The sequence below is a fragment of the Mirounga angustirostris genome, unplaced genomic scaffold (assembly GCF_029215605.1).
Source record: "Mirounga angustirostris isolate CCGP_5_RB_7025 unplaced genomic scaffold, mMirAng1.0.hap1 SCAF_8, whole genome shotgun sequence".
In the NCBI taxonomy this organism is placed as follows: Eukaryota; Metazoa; Chordata; class Mammalia; order Carnivora; family Phocidae; genus Mirounga; species Mirounga angustirostris.
In genome coordinates this window covers 48,213,248-48,239,777 of record NW_026991716.1, presented here as the reverse complement: position 1 = coordinate 48,239,777, position 26,530 = coordinate 48,213,248, and the positions used below count along the sequence as shown (strand labels likewise).

Here is a 26,530-nt window from a genome sequence, read left to right as displayed (position 1 = left end):
CATGCAAACAACTCCAAGCTAGCTCTCCCTCTTGCCCCAAGGTATATGGAGGACAATGTTCTAGCCATTGGCTGCAGGGGACCATGGTCCCTACTCCGGCTTTCCCAGCCTGGGCCTAGAAGGGAGAAAGGCAGCCCCAACCCAAGGATCATGGTGCTTCTGATTCCCCGTGGTCAAGCTTTATTGCCACAAGATCACTAATGACTTATACCTTGTGTTTTTATTTTGTCTGTTGGTGCTTGCAAAAATGTCAATGAAACAGGTTTTTCTGGCAGGCAAGTACTGATTTTTATCTCTTTAACTGTCAGTATTACTATCACTTATTTTTTAGTGTCAGAAAACAGTCTCCAGGTCTAAGCTGCTTGAGTCAAGAGTGGATTGATCCAACGGTAGGAAACGCCTTTGAAAGGAAAATTCTCCACCACTTCTGCAGGACATTGGACAGGCAGAAACCTATGGGTGACCTGACTGTCATGGAACCTGAAGACTTTGATTCTGAGGACAAGGAGATGTTAAGCTGGGATATTAATGATATGAAACTGCCTCAGGTATGCACTTACATAAGAATCTGCCTTCAGCATTTGACTGTGAAGCCTTAACTTGCTAAAATCTGGAAGGAAATTGGTGAAGGTCCAAGCTGGGTAAATTCCTCTCCTGCAGAGCTTCAGCTGGGCATCCAACTGAGGAATTTTTTTTTTTTTTTAAAGATTTTATTTATTTATTTGCGAGAGTGAGACAGCACAAGAGGGAAGAGGGTCAGAGGGAGAAGCAGACCCCCTGCCGAGCAGGGAGCCCAATGCGAGACTCGATCCCGGGACTCCAGGATCATGACCTGAGCCGAAGGCAGTCGTTTTTAACCAAGTGAGCCACCCAGGCGCCCCCAACTGAGGAATTTTAAGAGGAGATGCCATGACCTAGAATTCCAGCGGGTTTTTACCTATCAGACACCACACCCTCCGCCCCACAACAGTTACAGACTGAAACAAAGGAAATGCTACTTCCCTTCTCTTTCAAAATTTGACTTGGCTTCTGTTGTACCCACCCTAGCTAGCCGGTAGAATAAAGTCCATGATAAGGTATTTGCCAATAGATTGACTCTGCACAGTGCACAAATTCCCATACATCTTATTTGCTATATAGTAATGGTTTTATTTTTTTATTTTTATTTTTTGAAGATTTTATTTATTTATCTGAGAGAGAGAGAATGAGAGAGAGAGAGCATGGTGGGGGCAAGTCAGAGGGAGAAGCAGGGAGCCCGATACAGGACTCAATCCTGGGACTCCAGGATCATGCATGACCTGAGCCAAAGGCAGTCGCTTAAACAACTGAGCCACCCAGGTGCCCCAATATAATAATGGTTTTAAATTAAATCTGTAACTGGAATGTGCAAATGATAGTGCTCTTATGGGATAGAGCAGCTCTTCTAGAACTTTTATAAGTAATGCATTTCATATTTTCTTTACCTTCTTTTTTGGCATTTGACTTTTTAACTCTTAATTTGGTGGAAATAGTAGTTGTTTAAAACTGACCTCCCCTGGCTCCCTTTTTGGCATTCAAAGGATATGTTTTCTTTGGAAGTTGTTGGAAAGGATGTTGGGAAGGCTGACTGGAGATCACCAGTACTGTGTAATGAAAAGGTCAAGCTAGTCGGCCTGATTCTGGGGAACAAGAAATTTGGATTTTCCAAGGCAGGGCAGAAGAAATGAGATTTCCACAGTCTTGATTTATAACCACTCCAGATTTCATTCTAATGAAGACTTCCAGATCATTCCAAATTGCACTCTAGTGAAGATTTTCTTTCTTTTTTTTTCAAAGATTTTATTTATTTGATAGAGACAGATAGTGACAGAGATAGCGAGAAAGAGCACAAGCAGGGGGAGAGGCAAAGGGAGAGGAAGAAGCAGGCTCCCTGTGGAGCAGGGAACCGGACTTGGGGCTCAATCCCAGGACCCTGGGATTGCGACCTGAGCCGAAGGCAGACGCTTAATGACTGAGCCACCCAGGCATCCCGAAGATTTTCTTTTGTTTCTCTTAAATTCCTGCCTACGTTACCTCTCAGTAGATCTTGGAAGAGCTGGAAGACACAAAGCATACCCTGCTTTCCACTCAGTGAAGGTGGTTAAATAAACCAGAGCTGAATCATATAAATATCTATTGTAGGGATTTGTCCTTATAGTTGCTTTTTTTTTTTTTTAGATTTTATTCATTTGAGAGAGAGAGAGAGCATGAGCAGTAGGGAGGGGCAGAGGGAGAGGGAGAAACAGGCTCCCTGCTGAGCAGGGAGACCCATGCAGGGCTCTATCCCTGGATCCCCGGGATCATGACCTGAGCCACCCAGGTGCCCCTTTATGGTTGCTGTTAATTGGTTTATGATTGTTGTAGCTGTTTTAGGGGAAACTTTAAGGTACATTTTAGTTATACCTGGCTCAGGGGCCTATATTGCTGCCTATTCCTAATTTCATGATTGTAGCTCACAAGTAGCTGCTGGATAACCTAAACATCAAGAGTAGAAATAAACAAGTACAAGGAACATTCGCAGTTTCGCATCCTAGAGCAGGGGTTTTAATGGAGTTTGAGAACCTTCTGAAATGGTGGGTAACACCGTGTACTAACATGCATTTTTTTTCCGGGACAGAGGATCCATATCATTCATCAGATCTGTAGACAAAAGAAAGGAAGCACCACTTCTCTGGAGGAAAACTCAGGGCTCATAAAAGTTCATTTTCCAACATGAATTTCCAAAAACAAAAGCATTCACAGCTACCCAAGACATTAAATTCAGAAATTTACAACAAAAATACACAATGCAATTTTGAAAATGTATCATTTATAGTTAATCAAAAAGTTTAATTGCTCATGGAAATAACTCAGGTGCCCTTGTAAATAGCCCAGGGAAATGATTAGAAGTGCAGTGTCCCTTGGGGCACCTGGGTGTCTCAGTCATTTAGGCCTCTGATTCTTGGTTTTGGCTGGGGTCATGATCTCAGAGTTGTGAGATCGAGCCCCACGTCGAGCCCCGCGTCGGACTGCACTGGGTGTGGAGCCTGCTTAAGATTCTCTGTCTGCGCCCTCCCTCCCTGCCCCCGCTCATGTGTACTCTTCTCTCACTGTCTCTCAAGAAAAAAAGGTGCCGTATCCCTTTAATATTTTCTAAGCAGAGACATCACCATCCTGATCTGGGTTTATGCTGGCTCTGGAATCGTATCAAGAACCAGTTGAGGTGAAAAATAAAAGGGTCTTGAAAAGATTTCCAAGCTAATTAGGTTGTGTATTTTGGGAGTATATCTGGTTATGAGTATTATGAGGCCGAGACGTTGCACTGTATGGGGACAAAAGCCTGGCTTGGAATTCCAGTTCTGCCTCTTTTTAAACTGTAAAGCCTTAGGGAGTTGTTTACCTTTACTGAGACTCCCTTTCCTCTTCTGGAGATGAGGTGGTTGCCCTCACCGGCCTAGGGTTCTGTGACCTGAGATTAGGAAGGCAGCCTGCCTTCTGGAACTGTCCGCCCCATGCTAACACAATACCTGGCATATATTAACAGCAGTGGATCAATGTGGAATTCATTAGCCGGTGGCTCCACTGCTTAGAATCTGTTTGGCTCTAAACAAAAGGATTTTTTTTTTTTTTAATTTATTTATTTATTTGAGAGAGAGAATGAGAGACAGAGAGCATGAGAGGGAGGAGGGTCAGAGGGAGAAGCAGACTCCCTGCCGAGCAGGGAGCCCGATGCGGGACTTGATCCTGGTACTCCAGGATCATGACCTGAGCCGAAGGCAGTCGCTTAACCGACTGAGCCACCCAGGCGCCCCCAAAAGGATTTTAAGTCTCCGTTACCTCCTCGGTAAAAGGAAAATAGTGATTCCTTACGCAAGCTGCTTAGAACAGTGTTTCCCAAAGTATGTTCTGCAGAGTACAAGGGACGTGGTCTTTTTGTCGGTACCGTAGAGGAAGAAAAACAGAAACACTAGGTTCAACAAAGTTAAACAGAGTTCTCCGCTGCAGCCTTGGACACTTCCATCCGTGTGTGTGTTGGCCGTGCTCCCAAGAGGAGGCTTGTCAGGCACTGCGGCTCTGACTTGTTTTTGACCCTGGAGCTCTCTCTTTGGAGGCCCTCAGGCGATTAATGTTCCTCAGACTACCTGCTTGGGCGCCAGAAAAAATGTGGTTTGAAGGATCAAATGCAATTGCTTGTTATTGTTGTAAATGTCACACAAGGAATTTAGAGTTTGTTTTTCATAATTCTGTGTTCTTGCCAGGATGACTACTTCCGCAATGTGTAGGCAAATTCTGGCAACTTGTAGACCCATTTCTTTCCTGCTAATCCACTCACATGCTTCAAGTTTCAAGATGGGCCCCTGAATGCTGATTGCATGTCCCATTCCCTAAAATTCCATAGCCCCTTATACATCTCAGACATGTCACGATTTATGGGCTAATTTTTGGCAACAGTGAATGCTGAGATCCTCATTAAGACATCAAGCATTTCATGGGGCGCCTGGGCGGCTCAGTCGGTTAAGCGTCCGACTCTTGATTTCAGCCCATGTCATGACCTCAGGGTTGGGAGGTCGAGTCCCGCGCTGAGCACAGAACATGCTTGGGATTCTCTCTCTCCCTCTCCCTCTCCCTCTGCCCCTCCCCTGCTTGTGTGCTCTCTTTCTCTCAAATAAATAAATTAAATTAAAAAAAAAAAAAAAAGGACACCAAACATTTCCGAGTGACTAGAATGTGCCAGACACGACAGCAAGCTCTGGGGATACAGGGACCATTAAGCTATGATGACTTCAGTGGAAGGGCTCATGATCTTCTGGGCAAATGGAGCAAGGTCCATGCCTGCATGGAGAACCTGTGTCATGCAGAAAAATGCTGGAGGTCCTTGCAAGAGGAAGTATGTAATTCAGCATGCCTTGGACATGGGAAGCAAGGCAGAGCTTCTGGCAAAGGGCTTTCTCGGAGCAGGGCCTTGTAAAATGTAAAAGGATTAGGGCAGGGAAAGGGAGCAAACAAGACCATCAAAGCAGAGCAGGGCACCAGAGTCCAAAGGCTATTCAGCCTCTACGTTTGACGGAGCTTGGGCACAGGCATTCAGCAGGGACAGCAGGGAGATGGGAGAGGCAACTGGCTGGAAAGGTGCTTTGGAAGCGGCGTATCCCAAGAGGATTTATTTTCTAGGAAGCTGGCAGCCATTAGGCTTTTGGGGCGGGACAGCGTCATCATTGGATCTGGGGCTCAGAGTCCACTTGCCCTGACTAAGCCATCCCTCCCCTCTATTTGTTTCATGTGGGCTTCCTCCTCCTTTCAGCTGCATGTTATATCTCTATAAATCTTCCTTTCACTTGTTTCTGGTCCCTCCTCTAACGTGTGGTTATTTTGACACCCTTTCCCCGTAATCCAGCCCCCAGGGAGCCAGCCCTGATCCACAGGCACTCAACTTACTCAAAACAACCACTGATAAAAATCTCTATTCCAGGCCAACGTACACCAGTTTGCTTTCCCTTTTTATTCCCCTTAAATTACATTTTCATCTTAAAGATGCAAATATAATTGCTTTAGGGTTTGCTTGGCCCAAGCAGCAAATGTCTGGTGTTGGTTTAGTCTTCCCTACATTAAAAATGTTTATTACAAGTTCCTGGAAAGGGTCACAATCTTCATTAATACTGTAACTCTTGACAGCCTTGAATACCTAAGAAAGTGCTTTTTTTCTTTTTCTTGTTGGAAAATTGGGGAGAGAATCACTCCTTTTCCTTCCTAAGTAGTACCCACTTCAGCAGGGCACAAAGAGCACCTGCTCTGTTCCTAACACCAGCCAGTTTCTCTGAGTACAAGTACAGAGTGTTCCAAAAGCACCACAGCAGACAAACCCTGAATCATTTTGTTCCTAAGCATGAGTAGTTTTCAGATTAAACCTGTGGCCAGGGGTGCCTGGCTGGCTCAGTCAGTAGAACATGCAACTCTTGATCTCAGGTTTATAAATTCAAGCCCCATGTTGGGCATAGAGCTTACTTAAAAAAAAAAAAAAAAATCCATGGCCAAAGCCACACCAAGATATTAACTCCCAAAATTCCAAGGTTTAAGTACATTCTTTTATAGAGAAAAGATTAAAAAAAAAAAATACACAGGCTAAACATAAATGCAGGTCAACCTAAAACCTGCTGAGTCAACCACAAAGAAGCCATGTCTCCAATTAGTTAATTCCTGGACCATGATTTTAGCCAGCAAGGTTGACTTGGCCTCAAAGTTATAAGTGAAGGTGAATCTTTGAGCTCTTTCAGTGAGTTCATGTGGGTAAATGTAAATCACAATGAGCCAGAAGGAGTAAGTAGATGTGTCTTGGTGCTAAAGAGCTAAGAGGTAAACCAGATTCTGGATTTCTTGCAATTATTATCTGCCTGCATGATCAGGTCACATTGTTGTTGATCTGACAGGTACATCTATGATTTTGTCCTCCTTGGCGGTGTTCCCCTTGATCTCAAGGTCATTTGAACTTCCTGGGACAGCTCCACCTATATTGGGCTCCCTTGGTCATTGAATCCCCACTACTGGAGCCAGAATTATTCTGCCACCCCGAGCTCCTGGTGTGATGGGGTGGGGACATTACTGCATCTGTGGTAGGAGAAACTCTCTTCTGGGTGCCTGCCGGAAGGTCCCTTGCTTAGCTGGGTAGAGTGGAAAAGGGAAGGAAGAAGAGTAGAGAGAGGCAAGCGATGGAGAGTTTGGAAAACTGGAGTACCCCGGCCCACCTTAGTGTTGTCTGAGCAAATAAGGACATTTTTGTTTTGAATTTTGACGCTTTAACAAAGGTACGAAATTCCAGTATTAGCCTAAGGAGTCACTCTTGAGTTAACTCAAAAGCATTTTGTTGAGTTGAATTTCTTCCTTTGATAACACTTGGAGTTTGTTTCTAGTTGGCCCAGAAGAGATAAGTTCCTGAAAATGTGTATAGATACCAAAATGCTGGTTGAATTGTTTTTTCTGTGTTCCATAAGTAACATCTCATTTTCTCCCTCTATCTGATTTGCTTAAAGGTGTATCTGTTTGCTCTCCCTGTTTTGTTTGGAAACATTTATTTATAAAGAATTAAGCTATTCCTAGCATTAAAGAAAACCTGCAGATAATTGCTTTATATGAGAGTGGATTGTATTCTACATGAAATCAATTTTAATATAATAACATGGTAATGTAGGTGTTTTTGATACCTTATTTTAAAATTTTCATTTTATTAGTTTTATGTAATAATATATATTTAATTTTTAAGGGACCCTATTAGAACTTTAAGTAGTTAAGTAAAGCAGAATAAGGAAGGTTGGGTGCTCTGGGATTCCATGGAGTTGTAAAGATTTTGAGTGAGTGAGAGGATTAAGTCTCTTAGTAAAAAAATTACAGAAATCATAGAAATGTTAATTAAAACCCCAGTGATGTTACCCATGAGATTATAAAATATAAATTCGTTAGATTTACCTGTTGGAAACCTGAAGAATATTCCCTTTAAATTATAAACTTCTTAACTGAGAGGAAAAACAAAGTTACTCATGAAAAGTTAGAAATTAAAATAAACACAAGACCAGAAAAGAAGAAAATATTTTATGGAGATCTGCTAAACAAGATTAAGAAATGATTATTCTTTCTTTTTAAATGTTACCTCTCTGGTGCCTTGAATTTACAAGGCTCTCAGAAATCACTATCATTCATTTGACACCTGGGTTCCTTTGCATTATGGGAATCTGGGTTTTGTCTTACTTTCAATGTCAAACGTTGTCGAAGAGTCCACTAAGCATCCAAATCTCAAAAGATTGGGCATAGTGGGCGCCTGGGTGGCTCAGTTGGTTAAGCGACTGCCTTCGGCTCAGGTCATGATCCTGGAGTCCCGGGATCGAGTCCCACATCGGGCTCCCTGCTTGGCGGGGAGTCTGCTTCTCCCTCTGACCCTCCCCCCTCTCATGCTCTCTGTCTCTCACTCTCTCTCTCAAATAAATAAATTAATTAAAAAAAAAAAAGATTGGGCATAGAGAAGAGCTTGATAAGAACACATTTATGCCTAGGAATTTTCTCAAGTTAATACTTTGTCAAAATTATTACTGATGGGACTGGAAATGTAGCCTGCCAGTGAAGAGGCTGCTGGGGGAGAAAAAAAAAAGCTTAAAAGATGGTCAAACGTAGGGACACCTGTCTGGCTCAGTCAGAAGAGCATGCAACTCTCGATCTGGGGATCTCGGGTTCAAGCCCCACACTGGTATAGAGGCTACTAAAACAAAACAAAACAAAACAAAACAAACAAACTTAAAGAAGAAAAAAAAGACAGTCAAATGTAGAAAATATTATAAGCCCTGGGGCACCTGGCTGGTTTAGTAGATTGAGAATGTGACTCTTAATCTCAGGGGCATGAGTTCAAGCCCCACATTGAGTGTGGCACCTACTTAAAAAATAAATAAATAAAATATTTCTTAATAGAAAAGAAAATACTGTAAGCCCTAAAACAAACCTCAACAATGTTAAAATAATTGAAAATACAGTGTTCTCCAACTATAGTGGAACCAAACTAGAAATTAATGGTGAAAGGCAATAGGAAAATCTGCAAATACATGGGAACTATAATTCATAAGTCAAAGAGGAAGCTTCAAAGGGAGATCAAAATAATACATGAAACTGAGAGAAACCTGGGGGGAAAAAAGACGGTGGAGATCATTTCTTCCTCTGAACATCTGAGACACTCACATACACCTTCCCCTCCTCCTGGTTCGTGGGATTAATGGCACTGACCAGCCTGCAGGGCCCCCTCACCTTGAAAACGAAAACCTCCGCTTTTCTTCGAGTCTGTTGCCCTTGTCTCTGCTACCCTGGCAGCTGTGCTTTGTGTTTGAGTTCTTGAAATGCACCAGGCGGTTTTTACAATCCAAATTGTTAAAGGTCCACGTTTTAGCGTTTTAACCTGCATTTTTCTTTTTTCAGAAGATAAAATATCATGCTTCCCATGGCCTTTCTGTGACCACAGAAAACAAGAGGGCATTGTTTAGAGCCTTAGTTCAGAAGGAAAAGAAGAGAAGAGAAGGCGGGGGGGGGGGAGCAGGAAGGGGGCTGCCTGAGATGAATCTTACCAGATAGTCAATATTTTCAGTGTTTTGGGCCATCCAGTCTCTGCTACAATGACTCGGCTCTGCTCTGAATGAGCATGGCTGTGTTCTAATAAAACTTTACTTACCAAAAAAAAAAAAAAAAGGCAGTGGGCTGGATTTGACCCATGGGCCCTACGTTGCAGACCCCAGCTCTTAACTGTTAACTAGCACTCCTCTACCTCACTTATGGTTCCTCAGATCCACCTCAGTTCCCACGACATGCCATTCAAATGGCAACTATCATTGTATCAGACTTAGAATTTACAACACATCTGCTCTTCATGGTACTTTTTTGAAGAATATTTTATCACTATGTCCGTTTTGGAGAAGAGCAAAATGAGGCTTCAGAGATAGGCTGAGGCTTCAGAGCCTCTCTATTCAGAGATAGAAATGAGGCTTCTCTCACTTGCCCAGAGTCTCATGTTACAAAGTTCTTTGGCACGTTTTAAACTTGAAATCTAACTCAATAAACACCAACTTCCCCGTGCTGCCCTTCCATCCTCATATTGATGTTTTCTCTTTTCCTTCTAAATTGTCTCCCTCCCCCAATATTCTATGCCTGGCTTTCTTGTTGGGGAATCAAAAGGAAGGCACCCTGATCTCTCCTTCTGGACCTTCTAGAATCTTCTCTCCGACCTTCTAGAATCTTCTTGATGAAAAATGTTCTTTTATGATGCCTGGTCTCTAGAGGCTATGGGGATGGACACAACCTAAGTTTGAGTATGGAGACTGCTTAATGATTGTCGTTCTTGAGAATGAAGCAGGAACTGTCAAATGCAGGATCTATACACCAAAGGGCCTAAGGAACATGAGCCTCAACATCAATGACTAACATTTATTGAGAGCTTATTCCATGCTAGGTGCTGTGCTAAGTATTTTTTATATATTATCATATTCTCAGAACCACACTTGGTTCTGATTATCCCTATTCTACAGATGAAGAAACAGAAGCACAGAAAGCCCAACAACAAAGGATTGATTGTACTGGTGATCTTTTTAAGGAGAGCTTAGATGTTCACGCACAGGGAAGAGTGCCAGTGCTAGGCAAGAACATAGAACTTTCCAGCCAAAGTAAACTCTTCCCCCTGCCTTATTGGAGGCCCGTGGATCTAGAAGTAGAGAAAAAGGAAGAAGATCTCCCCAGGGGAGAAAGTGGCTGTCAGAACCCTCCCAAACCTGGGCTCTCCAGTTTTCCCACTGCTCAGCTCCGGTGACTGCATAAACCCTTCGCCTTCCCAATAGGGTAACTACAGTGTGGTATGAGACATTATCTCACTACCCTGCCACAGTGTTTTCCACTGTGATTGTGTAAGTAATCATATTACTTCACCCTCAAAAATTCCTTGTGAGAAATGGTCAGTAAGTCTTCTCACCAAGGGCTAGAGAAACATCAGTGGGGTAGAACTCAGGGGAAGGGGGGCACTGAATGACAACTCAGCTTGGTCCGGGGAGCAAATGTCCCACAGACTCAGCAGTCTTCTTGCTTAGCGCTCAGATCCCGCTGCTGGAATGAAACCCTGGTTGGTCTTTGCCAAAGGTCTCTACAGCTCTTGGGTGCCAAAGCAAGCTTCACATCTGTGAACAGTTGCGTTGTTTTTATTTTTTAAGATAGTATTTATTTATTTGAGAGAGAGAGAGCGAGAGAGCGTGAGAGGGGGGAGAGGGAGAGGGAGGAGCAGGCTCCCCACTGAACAGGGAGCCCAATGCGGGGCTCAAGCCCAGGACCCTGCGATCATGACCTGAGCCGAAGGGCTGAAGGCAGATGCTTAACCCACTGAGCCGCCCAGGCGCCCCACAGTTGTGTTTTCTCGCTTAAATTATAGCGATATTCTTTGTGTTTCTATCAGAATGTGAAAAAGACCGACTGGTTCCAGGAATGGCCAGATTCCTATGAGAAGCACATCTACAGCTCAGAGGACAGGAATGCGCAGCGACACCTGAGCAGCTGGGCCATGCGCAACACCAACAACCACAACTCCCGCATCCTCAAGAAGTCCTGTCTGGGCGTGGTGGTGTGCGGCCGAGACTGCTCCGCCGAGGAGGGGCGGAAGATCTACCTGCGACCTGCCATCTGTGACAAAGCCCGGCAGAAGCAGCAGAGTGAGTAGGGTCAGCCTCCTCACCCCCCAGTATCTGCCCTGTGGTTCCTCCGTGCCCAGGGCACCCGCCAACAAAGCTGCTCCCTTGGGTTAAGGCACCTGACTCAAGGCCTCTGTTCAAAAGCAGATGCGTCACTTAGGGGACTCACATTAGGTCCTCAGTGCACCCACATAAAGTCTAGGAGAACGTTGTTTTTTTTTTAAAGATTTTATTTATTTATTTGACAGAGAGCATAAGTAGGCAGAGCCATGGGCAGAGGGAGAGGGAGAAGCAGGCTCTCTGCCGAGCGGGGAGGCTCGATCCCAGGACCCTGAGATCATGACCTGAGGAGAAGGCAGACGCTTAACCGACTGAGCCACCCAGGTGCCCCTAGGAGAACGTTGTTGATCACACTTGCCACTTGACATCTTGGGGAACGCCCCCCCTCCTCCCAGGAGCTCAGTGAATGCTTTGGTCTGGAGTGGGAGCATTGGGACGAAGTTTGAGATTAGACTCCATTCCGTGCCATTTAGGTCCATACCATAATCATGTTCATTTTGTTTCTCTTTATCACGTTCATCGCATTGTGAAACAGCTACATCCAGCATTCCCCATGCCTTGCTCACTTCAGACCTCAAGTTACTTCATGTTCTTTCCTTGTAAGCCGTCTTGAAAACTTGCTCTCAGGAGAGGCTCTGATCTCGGTCATTTACAACTTAATGAGAATTTAGGGGCTGTGTGCTTTCTCTCCTGTGACTTGGCTCCTTGACCCTTAATTCTAATTGTGAAGTGAAAGAATTCTGTCCTCTTCTCTACAAAGAATTTCAAGTCTCAGTAACTAATACGGAGGGAGGGATTTTCTGCTCAGGAGAGCTCTCCCTTGACCTGTGAAATCGCCCACTCTGTAGGAGACCACTTCATCTACCCCTGTCACCCCTGTGTGAGACTGGTCTGGGATGCGTTGATGGCCAGGCCTCCTCGGGTCAAAGGCAATGCCCAGTGGAAGGGAGCCTGTAGCACTGTGCCCAGGTCCATTCTCTGCCATCCTGGAGTCAGGTGCAAACTGCCAGGACTCAGTTGGCATGGTCACCTGCCTGTGCTCTCTTACAGGGAAACGCTGTCCCAACTGTGACGGGCCTCTGAAGCTAATTCCTTGCCGAGGCCATGGGGGCTTCCCGGTCACCAACTTCTGGAGGCACGACGGACGCTTCATATTCTTCCAGGTTGGATTTGGTTAGAGTTCTGAGACGCCACTTCTCTTTAATTCAAGAAGTGTGTACAGGGCACAGGGGGACGTTTCGTACAGGAGATGGGCAGGGGAACATACCAACCCTGAGCCGCGCTCTGGGCAAGCAAATGTCTGCACCCGCGCCTCCGCGGAGGCGCCAAGCACTGGAGCCCCAGGAGGGGACGGGCTCCCTGGGGGAGGCAGCTGTCAGGAATCTGATCACACTCAGGCTAGTGCAGTGCTGCGGCATGTGGTTGGCTTCGGCAGACCCGAGGCTGAATACCGGCTCTGACCTCTCACCAGTTCTGTAAACCTCAGCACGTGACTGGACTCCCCTGAGCCCCAGTTTTACATGAGACGTGGATATGAAGAAGTACTTGAGGGGGCGGTGGTATAAACGGGATAAAGCGTGGCCTCTGATGGCAGACTGCCTGGGTCTGGATCCGTGGCGTGCTGGTCAACCAGCCCTCCAAAAAGAAAATGTCCCGATTGCTAGGGTGGGCCAGCATCTGTGATAACAACAGTTCCCGCCATGGCTCCCCTCCAGCTACCAGCCAGCTCCCAGAATCCCCAAATGTCCTATAGTTGGCTCTCAGCTTGGCCAGCTAGCTCCAGCATCCTTTGAATCCTGGCTCCCCACTCACTCAAGGGGGGCAGGGGGAGGAGGTTGCCTGGCTGGTGGAGTCTCCCCATGCTTCGTTTTCCTACTCTGGAAGCTGGAGCAGTAATAATGGTGGCATGACTGATGGCGTTACCGAAGAGTCAGTGAGGTCATGTGTTCGTTGCAGCCTCCTCCACATACCATAGGAAGCACCTCGTGTCACTTCTTATGGTTGTGAGTATGACTTCGCCGAGTGGGCGAGGGGCACCATGGACAAAGACAGGCAGGAAAGCACATGACGGGCTGAAGAGGTTTATGCAGTCTTGTGCCAGTCATCAATAGCAACACCCAGGGCAGGGCACAGGGTAAAACTTAGCACACTGTGAGGTACAATCTTGCTATTTATTTTACCTCCTTGTCTCCTGTAAGTCAAAGGGAGAGCACGATCATCCAAAACCAGAAACCAAACTGGAAGCCGAGGCAAGAAGAACAATGAAGAAAGTACACACAGCATCTGCCTCTGTCCCCTTAAAGCTGAAGGAGAGCCCAGAGACAAAGGTAACCTGTCGTCCTGTGTGTTCAAAACATATGGCGACTCACCACCCCTGTGGTGGGGGCAATAAACGTCCCTGGTCCCTTCCCCACCAACAAAGGAGGTCAAAATCATCCCATCTGGCTCGTCTACAAGGCAGCATCCCCCAGAGAAAATAAATGGAATCTGGTGTTTTCCTCTTAATTTCTACCATCATTGTAGCATGCTCTCAAATGCTCTTAAACTCCATATAATTTTAGAAACATCTTCCCTACTACAATTACAAGGAGAGACTTGGATTAGTACTTAACCTCTATTTGGCACTTTATATTTTGGTTCAGAAATGAACCTAAAATGGTCTCCGCAGAATATTAGCCTTGTGTTTTAAAATGTTTTTTCCAAAATTTCCATTCTTCCCCTAAATAGATAAAGCACACTCTACCAAGATGAAATAACCAGGAAGTTTCTGAAAACATTGGACACCTGCAGTGTTGGGGGTTGGAGAGGCCAAACTGTGATGTGAAATTTATGGCTTTATGGGCATCAAACCATAGGTTTGTGGGTTTGTCTGCTTAATAGTAATGCTAATTCCTGTATTTTACTACTGCTCAGTGCTCCGCATTTCATGAGGACAGAGATGGAGCCAGTTTTCATCCCTAGAGGTTCTAAATGTGTCTTACGTAGAAAAAAAAATGTCATTTGGGTCTGTTAATAGGGACATGTGAGCCCCTGAAACCAAATGGCTGGTTCCTCATCCCTTCTCACAGCCCTGGGACAAATTGAAGGGCATTTCCTCCCACTCACTCTACCTGGTCATAGTCTCTCTACCCCCACCCTCGTTACATAAACAAGCAGATCACTTAATTCTCAACCAGCTTCTTTCCCTGTGAATAACTGGAAAGTAATACGCTTCCTTTATTTATAGAAATAAATTTACTACTTCATATCCTAGAGGTCCTATTTATGATTCAACAAAATCCCCATGAGCTCGGAGAAAAACAACAACAACCCTAGTTCTCTCAGACTGAAAACAATGCTAAAAAATAGAAAAGTCAAGAAAGAAAATGATGTGTGTGTGTTTGTGCATGCGTGTGTGTGTGTGTGTTTGTGCATGCGTGTGTGTGTGTGTGTATGAGAGGCTGAGTGAGCGAGCAAGACAGAGATCCACTGAGAGTTATACTGAGTATAATAGAAATCTTTGAAGCTGTAGTTTGATTTTTCTTAAATAGTCTCTTACAAAGGCAGTTACCATATCAGATTTGTGTTTGAAGATGAAACCTTTTAAACACACGCACTCTGCTCAGAGTCAAAGGAGTAAGAGTAACTCAGCTCTTACTGGTTAGTAGGCTTTACAGTGGCAATGGACTCAACCTTTGATTCTTTCAGGCTTTGAGTGCTTGTGGTGAAACCGTGCTGTGCATTTGTGTTTCAAGTATGTAAGGAATGAGGGAAATCAGAGCGCTTATTTGTACAGAGTAACTCTGGGTGCCTGTGGTAGTTGGTGTCACTTTGCTTAACTTATTAATGTGAGCTTTTCGCTTTCCTTTCTAGTCTCTTCCAGGTGAAACCCAAAGTTGGGGAAGTTTACCTTTAACTTGGTCTTTCCAGGAAGGCGTTCAATTGCCCGGTAGTTACAGTGGACGTTTAATAGCTAACACTCCCCAGCAGAAGTCACTGAATGATTGCTTGTTCTTCTCCAAGAGCTATTGCTTGGGGGGAACCACTGGTCTGGCAGACCCCACTTCCACCTTGGGCCCCACTAAGCTCTATGAGAAATGCAAACTGTCCAGTAGTTGGATCTATAATAGTGGGGACCTGCTTCATCCTGTTTCTGGAGTCTTCTCTGACTACGATGATCAGCAAACATGGAATAAAAACACTGCTTTGGGGAGACATTCTCTTAATGACAACTGTTGTCCCAGTTATCCTTTCCCTCTGACCAGCTGGCCTTACGACTTCTCCCCTTCCCAGAACTCTGCAGAACCCTTTCCCCAGCAGATTCCAGTGGAGCCACCTGCGGCCGAAAGTAGCTGTCGCCCCTTATGGCCAAACCCAGGGGGTGATCTTTATGAAGAGAAGATGCATGTGGATTTTAACAGCTGCTACCCTTCTACCACATGCCACTCACCTCAGGAAGACCCCTTTCTCCTTACCTACACCTCCCATCCCCACCATCAATACTCATTGGCAGGCAAGAGCCGCAAGTGGGATTTTGATGAAGAAATGAGGGGCGTGGGTTTGGATCACTACAACAATGAAATGCTTCTAAACCTCTGTCCTTTAAGATGATCCAAATCTAAAACCTTGTACACTATTAACAGAGATGGAATTTAGTGCAGACACTCTGGAAAATAGTATGGAGGTTCCTTAGAAAATTGGAACTGCAGCAGCTTTCACAATAGCCAAAGAATGGAAACTACCTAAGTGTCCATCAACAGAGGAATGGATAAAGAAAATATGGTGTGTGTGTGTGTGTGTATACACACACACACACATATATACACACACACACATAGACAATGGACTATCACTCAGCCTCACAAAGCGAGGATATCTTAACCTTTGCTACAACATGGCTGCACCTTGAGGGCATTATACTAAGTGAAATAAGTCAGACAGAAAAAGACAAATACCATGTGATCTCACATGTGGAATCTAAAAAAACCCAAACTCATAGAAACAGATCAGATTGGGGTTGCCAGAGGTGGGAGGTGGGGAGGGGTGGGGGGGAATTTGGTGAAGGCAGTCAAAAGATACAAACTTCCAGTTTTAAGATAAATTAAGTTCTGGAGATGTAATGTACAACATGATGACTCTGGTTAACAATATTGTGTTATATATTTGAAAGTTGCTGAGAGAGTAGATCTTAAATGTTCTTATGACAAGGGAAAAAGTTTGTAACTATGTGAAACAATGGACATTAGCTTATTGTGGTAAAAATTTGGCAGTATATACATATATCGGGTCATTACGTTGTACATCTTAAACTTATACAATGTTATATGTTAATTATATCAATAAAACTGGAAGAAAAAAAAAGATGACCCAGATTTTTTACAACCATTCAAAAAAAAAAAAACTGTCTTTAGGAAATGGCTGAAAGAATTTCTTTGGGAAAGAGTTTTCAAAACATAACCACGGGTAAATCAGAACCATGGCGACAAGCAAAAGGCAAGACTTCCTCACACAAGTAATTTGGGTCCTCCTCCATTCCAGTCCTCCCATCCCTAGTGAGGAATGGAAACTTGTCTGGTCTGTGGCAGGAAATGTCCTCTGTTTTTTCTCCCCCCACATTACTTGGGGCTCTCAGCGCCTCCGCTGCAGTGTCTGTTACATTGTCCTTGAATCCTATCAAACAGCAGAGATGTGAAAAGCCCACCTACCTAGGATCTCACCTCTGCCTTCTGGGAAGCTGAAGCTGAAGCAACAGGGATAACGGGTAAAAGAGCTTCAGAGGTGTAGAAAGATGAAGATTCTACCACTGAGGTATTTAATGCGTTGCCTAGTATTAAGCCTGTGGGATTCGTTCGTGCACTATGTGTTTTCTGGTTGATTTCTAAGACTTGTCAAGACGAGGACTATGACCTGATTCTGTCTAAGACAAAGACCAAGACTAAATGGCTGCAGGAAGAAAAATCCCCATGGTGCCAAATGGCGTCCTGCTCTTCTTCCTTCTCACTCTTCCTTTTCCTCACTGCCTTCCCCTTCCACGAAGGTTTAGATTTTGTCCCATTTACCTTTGTTTTTATAGTGCCTAACTCAGTGCAAGTTCCTAATAGGTGCTTGAGAAAAATTAGCTCAGAAAAGTCCTTGTGTAATTAACGTGGCTGTAACTGGCCAGCCATATTTGAATGCCAGTTCTTTGCTAAAGTACTTGACAATAAAAGGTGAGCCTAGACATAAAATCTGGAAAGAACTGTGCAATAAACAAATTAATTTTCCAAAATTAATTATTTTCCTTTCTATTTGAAGGATAACAAATGCACATAATACAAAATTTGGTTCCCGGTCTCCTCAAGGCAATATTGACTCATTTCTTGTCTATTCTTCTAGAGGTAGAGGTATTCTCTGTGTGTGTGTGTGTGTAATCATACCAGATTCATTTATAGCATGGCTTTTGTCATTTTAGGACACAATCTGGGCATCAGGTCCTTTTAAGCATATAGGATCTTATAAGCATATAGTTGCCTCATTTTTGTTTTACAGATTTTATTTATTCGAGAGAAAGAGCACAAGCGGGGGGGTGAGCAGAGGGAGATGCAGAAGCAGACTCCCTGCTGAGTAGGGAGCCCAACGAAGGGCTCAATCCCAGGATCTGGAGATGGTGACTTGAGCCAAAGGCAGATGCTTAACCAACTGAGCCACCCAGGCACCCCTAGTTGCCTCATTTTTGATGGTACAGAATACATTCCATGACTGTATTATAATTAATTTAAATAGTCCCTATTGATAGACTTTTAGATTGGGTTGAATCTACTTAATTTTTTTTCTAAGTGCATAGAACTTAAATGTTGATTTTGGCAGAGTTCTAAAGCAAAGGCTTATGCAAGCACCTTTCAGGCCAAGAAATAGAACTTCCTGGCAGTTCAGTAAATCAAGGTCCCCTGATAGGAGCCCCTAATCTCACCCACTCCTGATCTTAAACCCTTTCCTGCATTCGAAGGTAATTGACTGGCTTTTTATATTTTTACTACCTTTGCATGTACTACTAAGCAATAGTTTGGTTTTGCGTTTTGGGGGAAACTTAACAAATAGAATCATATAGGATACTGTAAAAAAGTATTAAAATATAATTTACATACAGAAGAAGGCACAAATCGTAGTCTACAGCTCAATAAATTGTCACAAGCACACATCAATCTAGCCATCACCTAGCATCATATAGTCTGCTCAACTCTGTGTCCATAAGAATCGATCAGATTGTTGTGTGTAGTTGTATTTTGTTATTTTCCCTGTTGCATTAAATTATTTTTTCAAGTTTATTTATTTAAGTAATCTCTACATCCAACGTGGGGCTCAAACTCACAACCCTGAGATCAAGAGCTGTATGCTCTACCAACTGAGCCAGCCACGTGCCCCTAAATTTTTTTTCACCCAAAATGCCTTTTCCCATGCTCTAAAACAAGCAGTCTCTGTTGGCTAAAAATTTTGGCTCAAAATTCTGGAAAGTAGTGTGTCATGAAATTCAGCTCTACTGTGAGATTTCCAGGATTTTGCATCCCCACATCTGCGTGGTCCTTGTGTCTATACAACCACTGATCTGAGAGTTTGAACTAAGTTTAAAGGTCACTTGTGCAAATATCTGAACAGACATGAATATCTCTTACTGTTTCCCAAATAAAAGTTTATCCAGCATGTTTTTATTGCTTTGCAGAGAAGAGAAATTCTTTTCTTCAGCGCATAATCACCAAATAAAAACTATACAGTAGACTTAAAATGCACGTTAATTTGAATATTGTGATTTTTTCCTTGTTTTTCAAAGGGATAATTCTTATCATTCTTCCTGTTCCACCTCTGAGAGCAGGGATGGGGTAGATTAGTGTGTGTGTGTTCAACTTCTTTTTGAGATAAAATTGCCCTATAACATTGTATTAGCTTTAGCTATCCATCCAACATAATGATTTGATATTTGTGTATATTGTGAAATGATCACCACAATAAGGTTAGTCAACACCCATCACCGCACATAATTACAAGCATTTTTTCTTGTGATGAGAAGGATTAAGATCTCTTCTCTCGGTACCTTGCAAATATATATGGTATTGTTTTGTCTTGTGTGCACGTTTAACTTTAGCTGAAACTGCCAAACTGGTTTTACAAAATGGCTATATTATTTTGGTTTTTTTGTTGTTGCTTTTTTTAAATTTTCTTTTTAGATTTTATTTATTTATTTGAGAGAGAGAGAGACAGATAGTGAAAGAGCACAAGTGGGGAGGAGAGGGAGAAGCAGGCTCCCCGCAGATAAGGGACCCCAATGCGGGGCTCGATCCCAGGACCCCGGGATCACGACCTGAGCCGAAGGCAGATGTTTAATGACTGAGCCACCCAGGCGCCCTATTTTGTATTCTTACCAGTAACGTACAAGAGTTCCAGTTGCTTCTTGACCCAATCTTTTAAATTTTAGCCTTTCTAGTAGGTATGTAGTGCTATTTCAGTGTGGTCTTAAGAAAAAAAAGATTTATTGATTTTTTCAAAGATTTTATTTATTTATATGACAGAGCGAGAGAAAGCGCATGCAGGGGAGCAGGGGGAGCAGCAGGCAGAGGGAGAGGGAGAAACAGGATCCCCCCTGAGCAGGGAGCCTGATGCGGGTCTTGATCCCAGGACCCGGGGATCATGACCTGAGCCGAAGGCAGTTGCTTAACCCACTGAGCCACCCAGGCGCCCCAATTTATTTATTTTAGAGAGAGGGAGGTGGGGTAGAGGGAGAATGAGGGAGAAACTCTAAGCAGACTGTGCTGAATGTGGAGCCTGACACAGGGCTCCAGGTCTCGACTCATGACCCAGAGACCAGGACCCCAGCCAAAACCAAGCATAACCAAGCGTTGGCCACTTAACTGACTGCGCCACCCAGGCGCCCCTCCGTGTGGTCTTAATTTGCATTTCCCCTAATGACTAATGATGTTGAACTTCTTTTTGTGTGCTTATTTGCCATTTGTGTATTTTTGGTGAAGTGTCTATTCAAAACTTTTTATTTTTAAGATTTTATTTATTTATTTGATAAAGAGAGAGCACACACACATAAGCAGGGGGAGCAGGAGAGGGAGAATCAGGCCCTGCTGGGTCCTGATGCAGGGCTTGATCCCAGGACTCTGGGATCATGACTTGAGCCTAAGGAAGATGTTTGACGGATTGAGCCACCCAGACGCCCCTATTCGAAACTTTTGTCCGCTTTTTATGTGGTTGATTTCCCAAAAAAAACGTTGTAAGAATTATATATTCTGGTTATAAGTCTCTTACCAGATATATGTTCTACAGATTTTTTCTTAAATCTTTTGGATAAAAGTCTATAATCGGATATACATTTTATGCATTTTTTTCCCAGCTAATGTGTCTTTTCTGATCCGAGATCACAAAAATTTTCTCCTGTGTTTTCTAGAAATTTTATTTTTCAACTCTTACATTTAGGTCAGTGTTCTGTTTCTAGTTATATGGCATGAGGTAAGCGTTGAGCTTCATTTTCTTTCACACATGGATATGAAGTTGTTCCAGCACCATTTGTTGAATCAAATGTAATTATGATCTTTGGTTAAATGAATATCCAGAATTTCTGCTTTTATGACTATGTTACAGGTAGACCATTTGGTGTACTATACTTACATTACCCTTTTTAGACAACAGATTGTTTATTCTGGAGTTAATAATTGTCTCATCACATCACTTAGTTTGCTATATTACTAACGATAGTTTATCCTTAACCGCTGTCCAAGCTACACAAGTCCTTTATAGTAACTCACAGTTTTCTTTTCCTTTTTTTTTTTTTTAAGTTTTTATTTATTTGAGAGAGAGAGAGCACAAGCAGGGGGAGTGGCAGGCAGAGGGGGAGAGAGAAGCAGACTCCCCCCTGAGCAGGGAGCCCAATGTGGGGCTCGATCCCAGGACCCTGGGATCATGACCTGAGCCGAAGGCAGACGCTTAACCGACTGAGCCACCCAGGGGCCCCGTAACTCATAGTTTTCTTAAAGACAATCCTCCTAGAACCTGCCATCTCTCCTCAGCTGTGGACAGATTGCACAGTAATCCTGGTGCTCTGCTGTCATATTGTTTCTCTTCGCCATCATCTTTGGACCCTCTTTCTTCTCCTTTCTGTGGGATTCCACATCTTTCTCATTCTTAGTATAGTTCCTCATTTGGTGGAGCACACACTCCACTAGTTTCCTATGAAAAGACAGATTGGAGATAACTTTTGAACTCTTGTACACTTGAAAATGTCTTAATTCTATTTGCATATTTGACTGAGGCTTTATCTGAGAGTAGAAGTCTAGGTTGGAAGTGATTTTCACTCAGAAATTTGAAGTTACTCCTCCACCGTCTTCTAGCTTTCAATGTTGCTATTGAGAACAGTGGGATGTTTTGATTTCTGGCCCTTTGAATGAGGCCTACTTTTTCTTTTTAGAAACTTTTAAGATATTTTTTGTTTTTTCTGATTATCTGAGATTTCATGATAATGAGCTTTGATGTGCATCTTTTTATTTTTTATTTGTTGTAGCAGGCACTTATTGAGTTCTATTCTGGGGCATTTTCTTGTATTTAAAAAGATAATAATTCGGGGACCACCTGCTGGCTTAGTCCATAGAGCATGTGACTCCTGATCTTAGGTTGTAAATTTAAGCCCCACATTGGGCATGGAGCCTAGTTTAAAAAAAAAAAAAAAGAATAATAATTTTCTTTTTCTCATTCTCTTTTTGAAAACTTCTTTTAGTTGGGTGTTGTGTTCAAGAGTTTCTCAATGAGCACCTACTAGTGTATTTGCCCTGGTTGTGGTGCTAGGCAAAATTGCATCAACTATGTTTACTGAGCATTGACTGATTACAAGAACCATACTTGGACCTAGAGAAAGTTACAAGACATAATACTTGATCAAAGGAATCCAAAACTATCAAGGTCAAGAGAAAATACAAATAGAAAAATATAAAAGGCAAGTAAAGTGGAAACATAGATATTAACGGTTACTATAGCACAAATTTTACTTTTTTTTTTTTTTCCGAAGATTTTATTTATTTATTTGACAGAGACACAGCGAGAGAGGGAACACAAGCAGGGGGAGTGGGAGAGGGAGAAGCAGGCTCCCTGCATAGCAGGGAGCCCGATGCGGGACTCGATCCCAGGACCCTGGGATCATGACCTGAGCTGAAGGCAGTCGCTTAACCAACTGAGCCACCCAGGCGCCCCACAAATTTTACTTTTAATATTGTCATGCTTCATATATGTAATCAGTAAACCTCCTATCACCTGGCTTAATGCCAAGCTCCTGGAAATGATTTAGAATGGCTCAAATGTAAAGAAATGTCAAAGGCTAATCAAAATCAGCGATCAAGACTATTATGCTGACTTGGATAAACATATAAGAACAAAGTGTCCAGAGTAGGAACTAGTTCTCCTGCCTTTGTTTTGTATAAAGACAAACTCATTTATCATCTAGTTCAGGGTGGCAGACCAAATTTATGCCTTTGCCACCTCTTCTTGAGATCTTCCTCAACGTCAATAATGAAGTGCACAAAAAGAATGAACTCCTAAGCCAAGAGAATTTAAGGGAGATCGTAAGTCCATAAGAAAGGTCAACACATTTCTGAGAGGTGGGAAGTAGATGGAGGGTATATAGACCTGTAGTGAGGAGGTGTGTTGGTGGCATAGAGGTGGGGCTCCGGAAAGGCTGTGGGCTTGTTTGTTGTCACCAAGCCGAAGAGTAGGAATGGGAAGGGCGGTGGCTCCGAAAACAGGGCCAACACTTGAAGGTCTTTCTACAGATCAGCTGCTACCAGTCAGGCCCTCTCCCAGCAGGCTTTCATCCAAACATGTATCCTAGGGAATAAAAAGTAAAAATAAGCATTAAATTAAGACTTGTCTCAAAAGAAATTCAATTAAGTGTTCTAGGAAGTACTAAGGCTTTTACTAGGGTCCTTGTTCCCCAGAAAAAAACCCCTCTCATGCTTGCCTTTTGGGGGGGCCAACATCTAAAGTAAAAACTGGCATTATTTGATCTTGATGCTAGTAACTTAAGGATAAGGAAAGCTTTGCACAGATAAGGAAAGATAACCCTACCTGCTGAGTGATCCTGCAATGAGCTCTTTACATAGACCCAGTACCGTAAGTAGTAGTCCTTGAGTTCCAGCTTTTAAAATTAATGACAGACAAAATACGGAAGGCCTCATAAAAGTTACAGCACAGGACATAACTTTTGCAAAGGTAAAGGTGTAGTGGACAGATGGTGAAGGGGGAAAAAGTAGAGAATTTGGGTAGGGTCCCTTATATCCTTGTGTGGAAGGGAGTCACCAGATGCTAACTAACATTGATGCAGTAATAAATACATGGTGGTTTAACATGTTATTTCAAGCTTCCAAGATATTTCCTAGAAGCATTGAAGAATAATCCTACAACAACATATGACAGAAAGATCATGAAGAGGAAGGGAGAGGGGTGGCCATGCCCCTGAGCTAAAGTCATTCTGGGGAATCCATAGATCGCCAGACTGGATAAAAATAGGTTTTAGAATTCTGAGGGTAACCTTAGAAAAACCGAAACGTGATTTAAAGTAGTTGCCTCTTAGGGAAACTTGGAGGAGGGGCAGGAATTTTCTTATAAATTCTTTGCTTGTACTATTATATACATACATATATATGTGTATGTGTATATATATGTATATAATATATATGTAATATATAATATGTATATAATACATATGTTATGTTTAATATATATGTATTTTCCATGTACAAATGTCATCTTGATTGAAAAATGAAGAATAACAAATCAAAAATCACTACATGAGTGTCGCCAGGGTGACTCAGTTGGTTGAGGGTCATGATCTCAGGGTGCTGGGATTGAACTGTCTGCTCAGTGGGGAGTCTGCTTCTCCCTCTCACCCAAATAAATAAATAAAATCTTTAAAAAAACAAGAAGTACTACACGAACTTAATAGAAGTTCATCACAAGTGCTTTTGATTGGCTTCTGTTGTTCATCATAAGATGAGTAATCTTCGTGTTTATGACATGAGTGCTAACAGCTGTGCTTCTCCTCTGTGCCTGCCTACTGCTGATCTGTTAGCTGGTTCTGAAGGTACGAAGTGGCCCTCCATTTGGGGAGTGCTTTCCTGTTCATTCATAGATAAGATGTAATCAGGAACTGGGTACCTGGAGAGGCGTGAGCTCAGAGACGCAGGTGAGGCAATATCCCTGGCCAGGTGAGTGAGTGAATGGGAGTGAGGGCAGTCAGTTTGGGTGTTGCCAGCCTGGTATGTGGCTTTGACTTCAAATGGTACCTTAACAGCCATTGCTTTTCTTTTGTCAACCAGCCCCTATCAGTAAGACAATACTTGGCCACAAGACTTGGTGGCCAACTGGGTCCTTCTAAGCTCATGGGATGAGTGCAAGAGGAAGACCATTCAAAAGTGGGGTGAGGGGAAAGTTGGGGGAGATGGAAGATAATAACGGTGATTGAGGAAAAAAGGATGGAATGCATTTTTTTTAAAGATTTTATTTATTTATTTGAGAGAGAGAATGAGATAGAGAGAGAGCATGAGAGGGGGAAGGGTCAGAAGGAGAAGCAGACTCCCTGCTGAGCAGGGAGCCCAATGTGGGACTCGATCCCGGGACTCCAGGATCATGACCTGAGCCGAAGGCAGTCACGTAACCAACTGAGCCACCCAGGCGCCCAGGATGGGATGCATTTTAAAAGCAGAACCAATGCCCAAACTTTCATTCTGACATTCAAAATAGAATAATTGTCCGGCTTCTAACCAGAATCCTTCCCTCAAGAGTGGAGTATTGTCCTAGAAGGGGAGGAGAAGGCTCCTGGCTCTGGGTGATTTCAGTGGTTTTCAGTGGTTTATTCTCTCCTGCAAATATTTACATAGAGGCGATGTCCAGAACAGTTTTTCCTTGACCAGAGAGAAGAAACCTATCCTACATGTTTCTTTCCCTATTTTGTGCCCTGTTAAGAAAAAAATATTTTGGAAATCTAATCATCCTTGGCTATGCCTGGGGTGGGGAGTCTTTTCTTTTTTAATGTGACACAGAGAACTTATGTTTCTTTTGTTATAAAATAAAATCCAATAATTGGACAGTAACCTGGAGACCCAGGGTTCATTGAGCTGATGCACGGTGAGGTATAAATTTCTGGGAGCTCTTGCTCTGTCAAGCTCCTGTGTAACTTCATGCCAGTGGTTGCCTTCTTTTGCACACAGCAGGGACAGAGCAAATAGCTTGTATCTAGTTTCCTATCAGCTGGGCAGATCTTCCAGGGACTGTCCTTTTCCCACCTCTTCGGACCCATTTGGTTTTGCTCTGGTTATAAGGGAGATGGAGAACATCCCTTGGAGGAACTGAAGTGCACAAGCTGTTGAAACTCCATTCTGAGATGCAGAAAGTTTTTCATGAAGCCTGGAAAAGAATGTCCAATACTCCGATTCTTTTTATTGAGAGGGTTAGAACCTGCCAGACATTGTGCCAAATGCTTTCTGTACATTACCTTATTTAATCCTCAAAACGATGATGTAGACCATTTTCACTGTCTTCATTTCACAAAGAAGAAAACTGAACTCCAAGGCATTAAGTAATTTACAAGGCTACCCAGATAGAGTACAGAGTAAGGGTTAATTAAGAGCATGAGCCGTGGGGGTGGTGGGTGGCAGGGGTGGGGCAGTGGGTTGGGAAGAGGTTGATCAAAGAGTACAAATTTGGAATTAGAAGAAGTAGTTCTGGGGATCTCATACACTGCATTGTCATTATAGTTTCAACACTGCATCATATACTTCAAAGTCACTAAGAGATTAGATCTTAAATGTTCGCACCACAAAAAAGAAGTATGGGACATGATGGAGGTCTTAGTGGTAACTGGGTTGCAATATGTAAGTATGAAATCAACACATTGATGAAAGGTGGCCTTTTTACCATGTGTCTTTATTCCTCTGGGTTTTTTGAGCCGTGTGAATGTGTTTCCTATAAAATTCATTCCCAGTTCCCCTTTTCATAAGCGCCATACTTTCATCCAGTCCCTTGGATCCAGTCTGGGTATGTCCTGTAGTGGTCAAGAACCTCACAAGACTTCACTTGTGAGAAACCACTCTGCCAACAGGTCTGAATCAGTTATCCTCGTACGATTTCATGTCTGCATTCTAGCAGGGGCCATTGTGAGACAACAATTTGGCCCAGGACTGACTTGAATCGTAGGAGGTATAGTTTGGCAGGATGGTGGGGGAATATTCTGGGACTGGTGTGTGCTCTCTGAGTCCACCTCAAACCGGAGTCCATCGTTTTGGCCTTGC

General features: G+C 43.2%; 1 protein-coding gene across 1 annotated transcript; it reads left to right on the top strand.

Annotated features, from left to right (window-relative positions):
* The first annotated feature begins 356 nt into the window (after positions 1-356).
* On the top strand, positions 357-15,836 carry GCM1 (glial cells missing transcription factor 1). Its single transcript, XM_045866019.2, has 5 exons — positions 357-548; positions 10,955-11,207; positions 12,297-12,409; positions 13,445-13,573; positions 15,099-15,836. The coding sequence occupies exons 1-5, from the start codon at positions 456-458 to the stop codon at positions 15,834-15,836; spliced, it is 1,326 nt and encodes a 441-aa protein (XP_045721975.2). The 5' UTR covers positions 357-455.
* Positions 15,837-26,530: the final 10,694 nt, after the last annotated feature.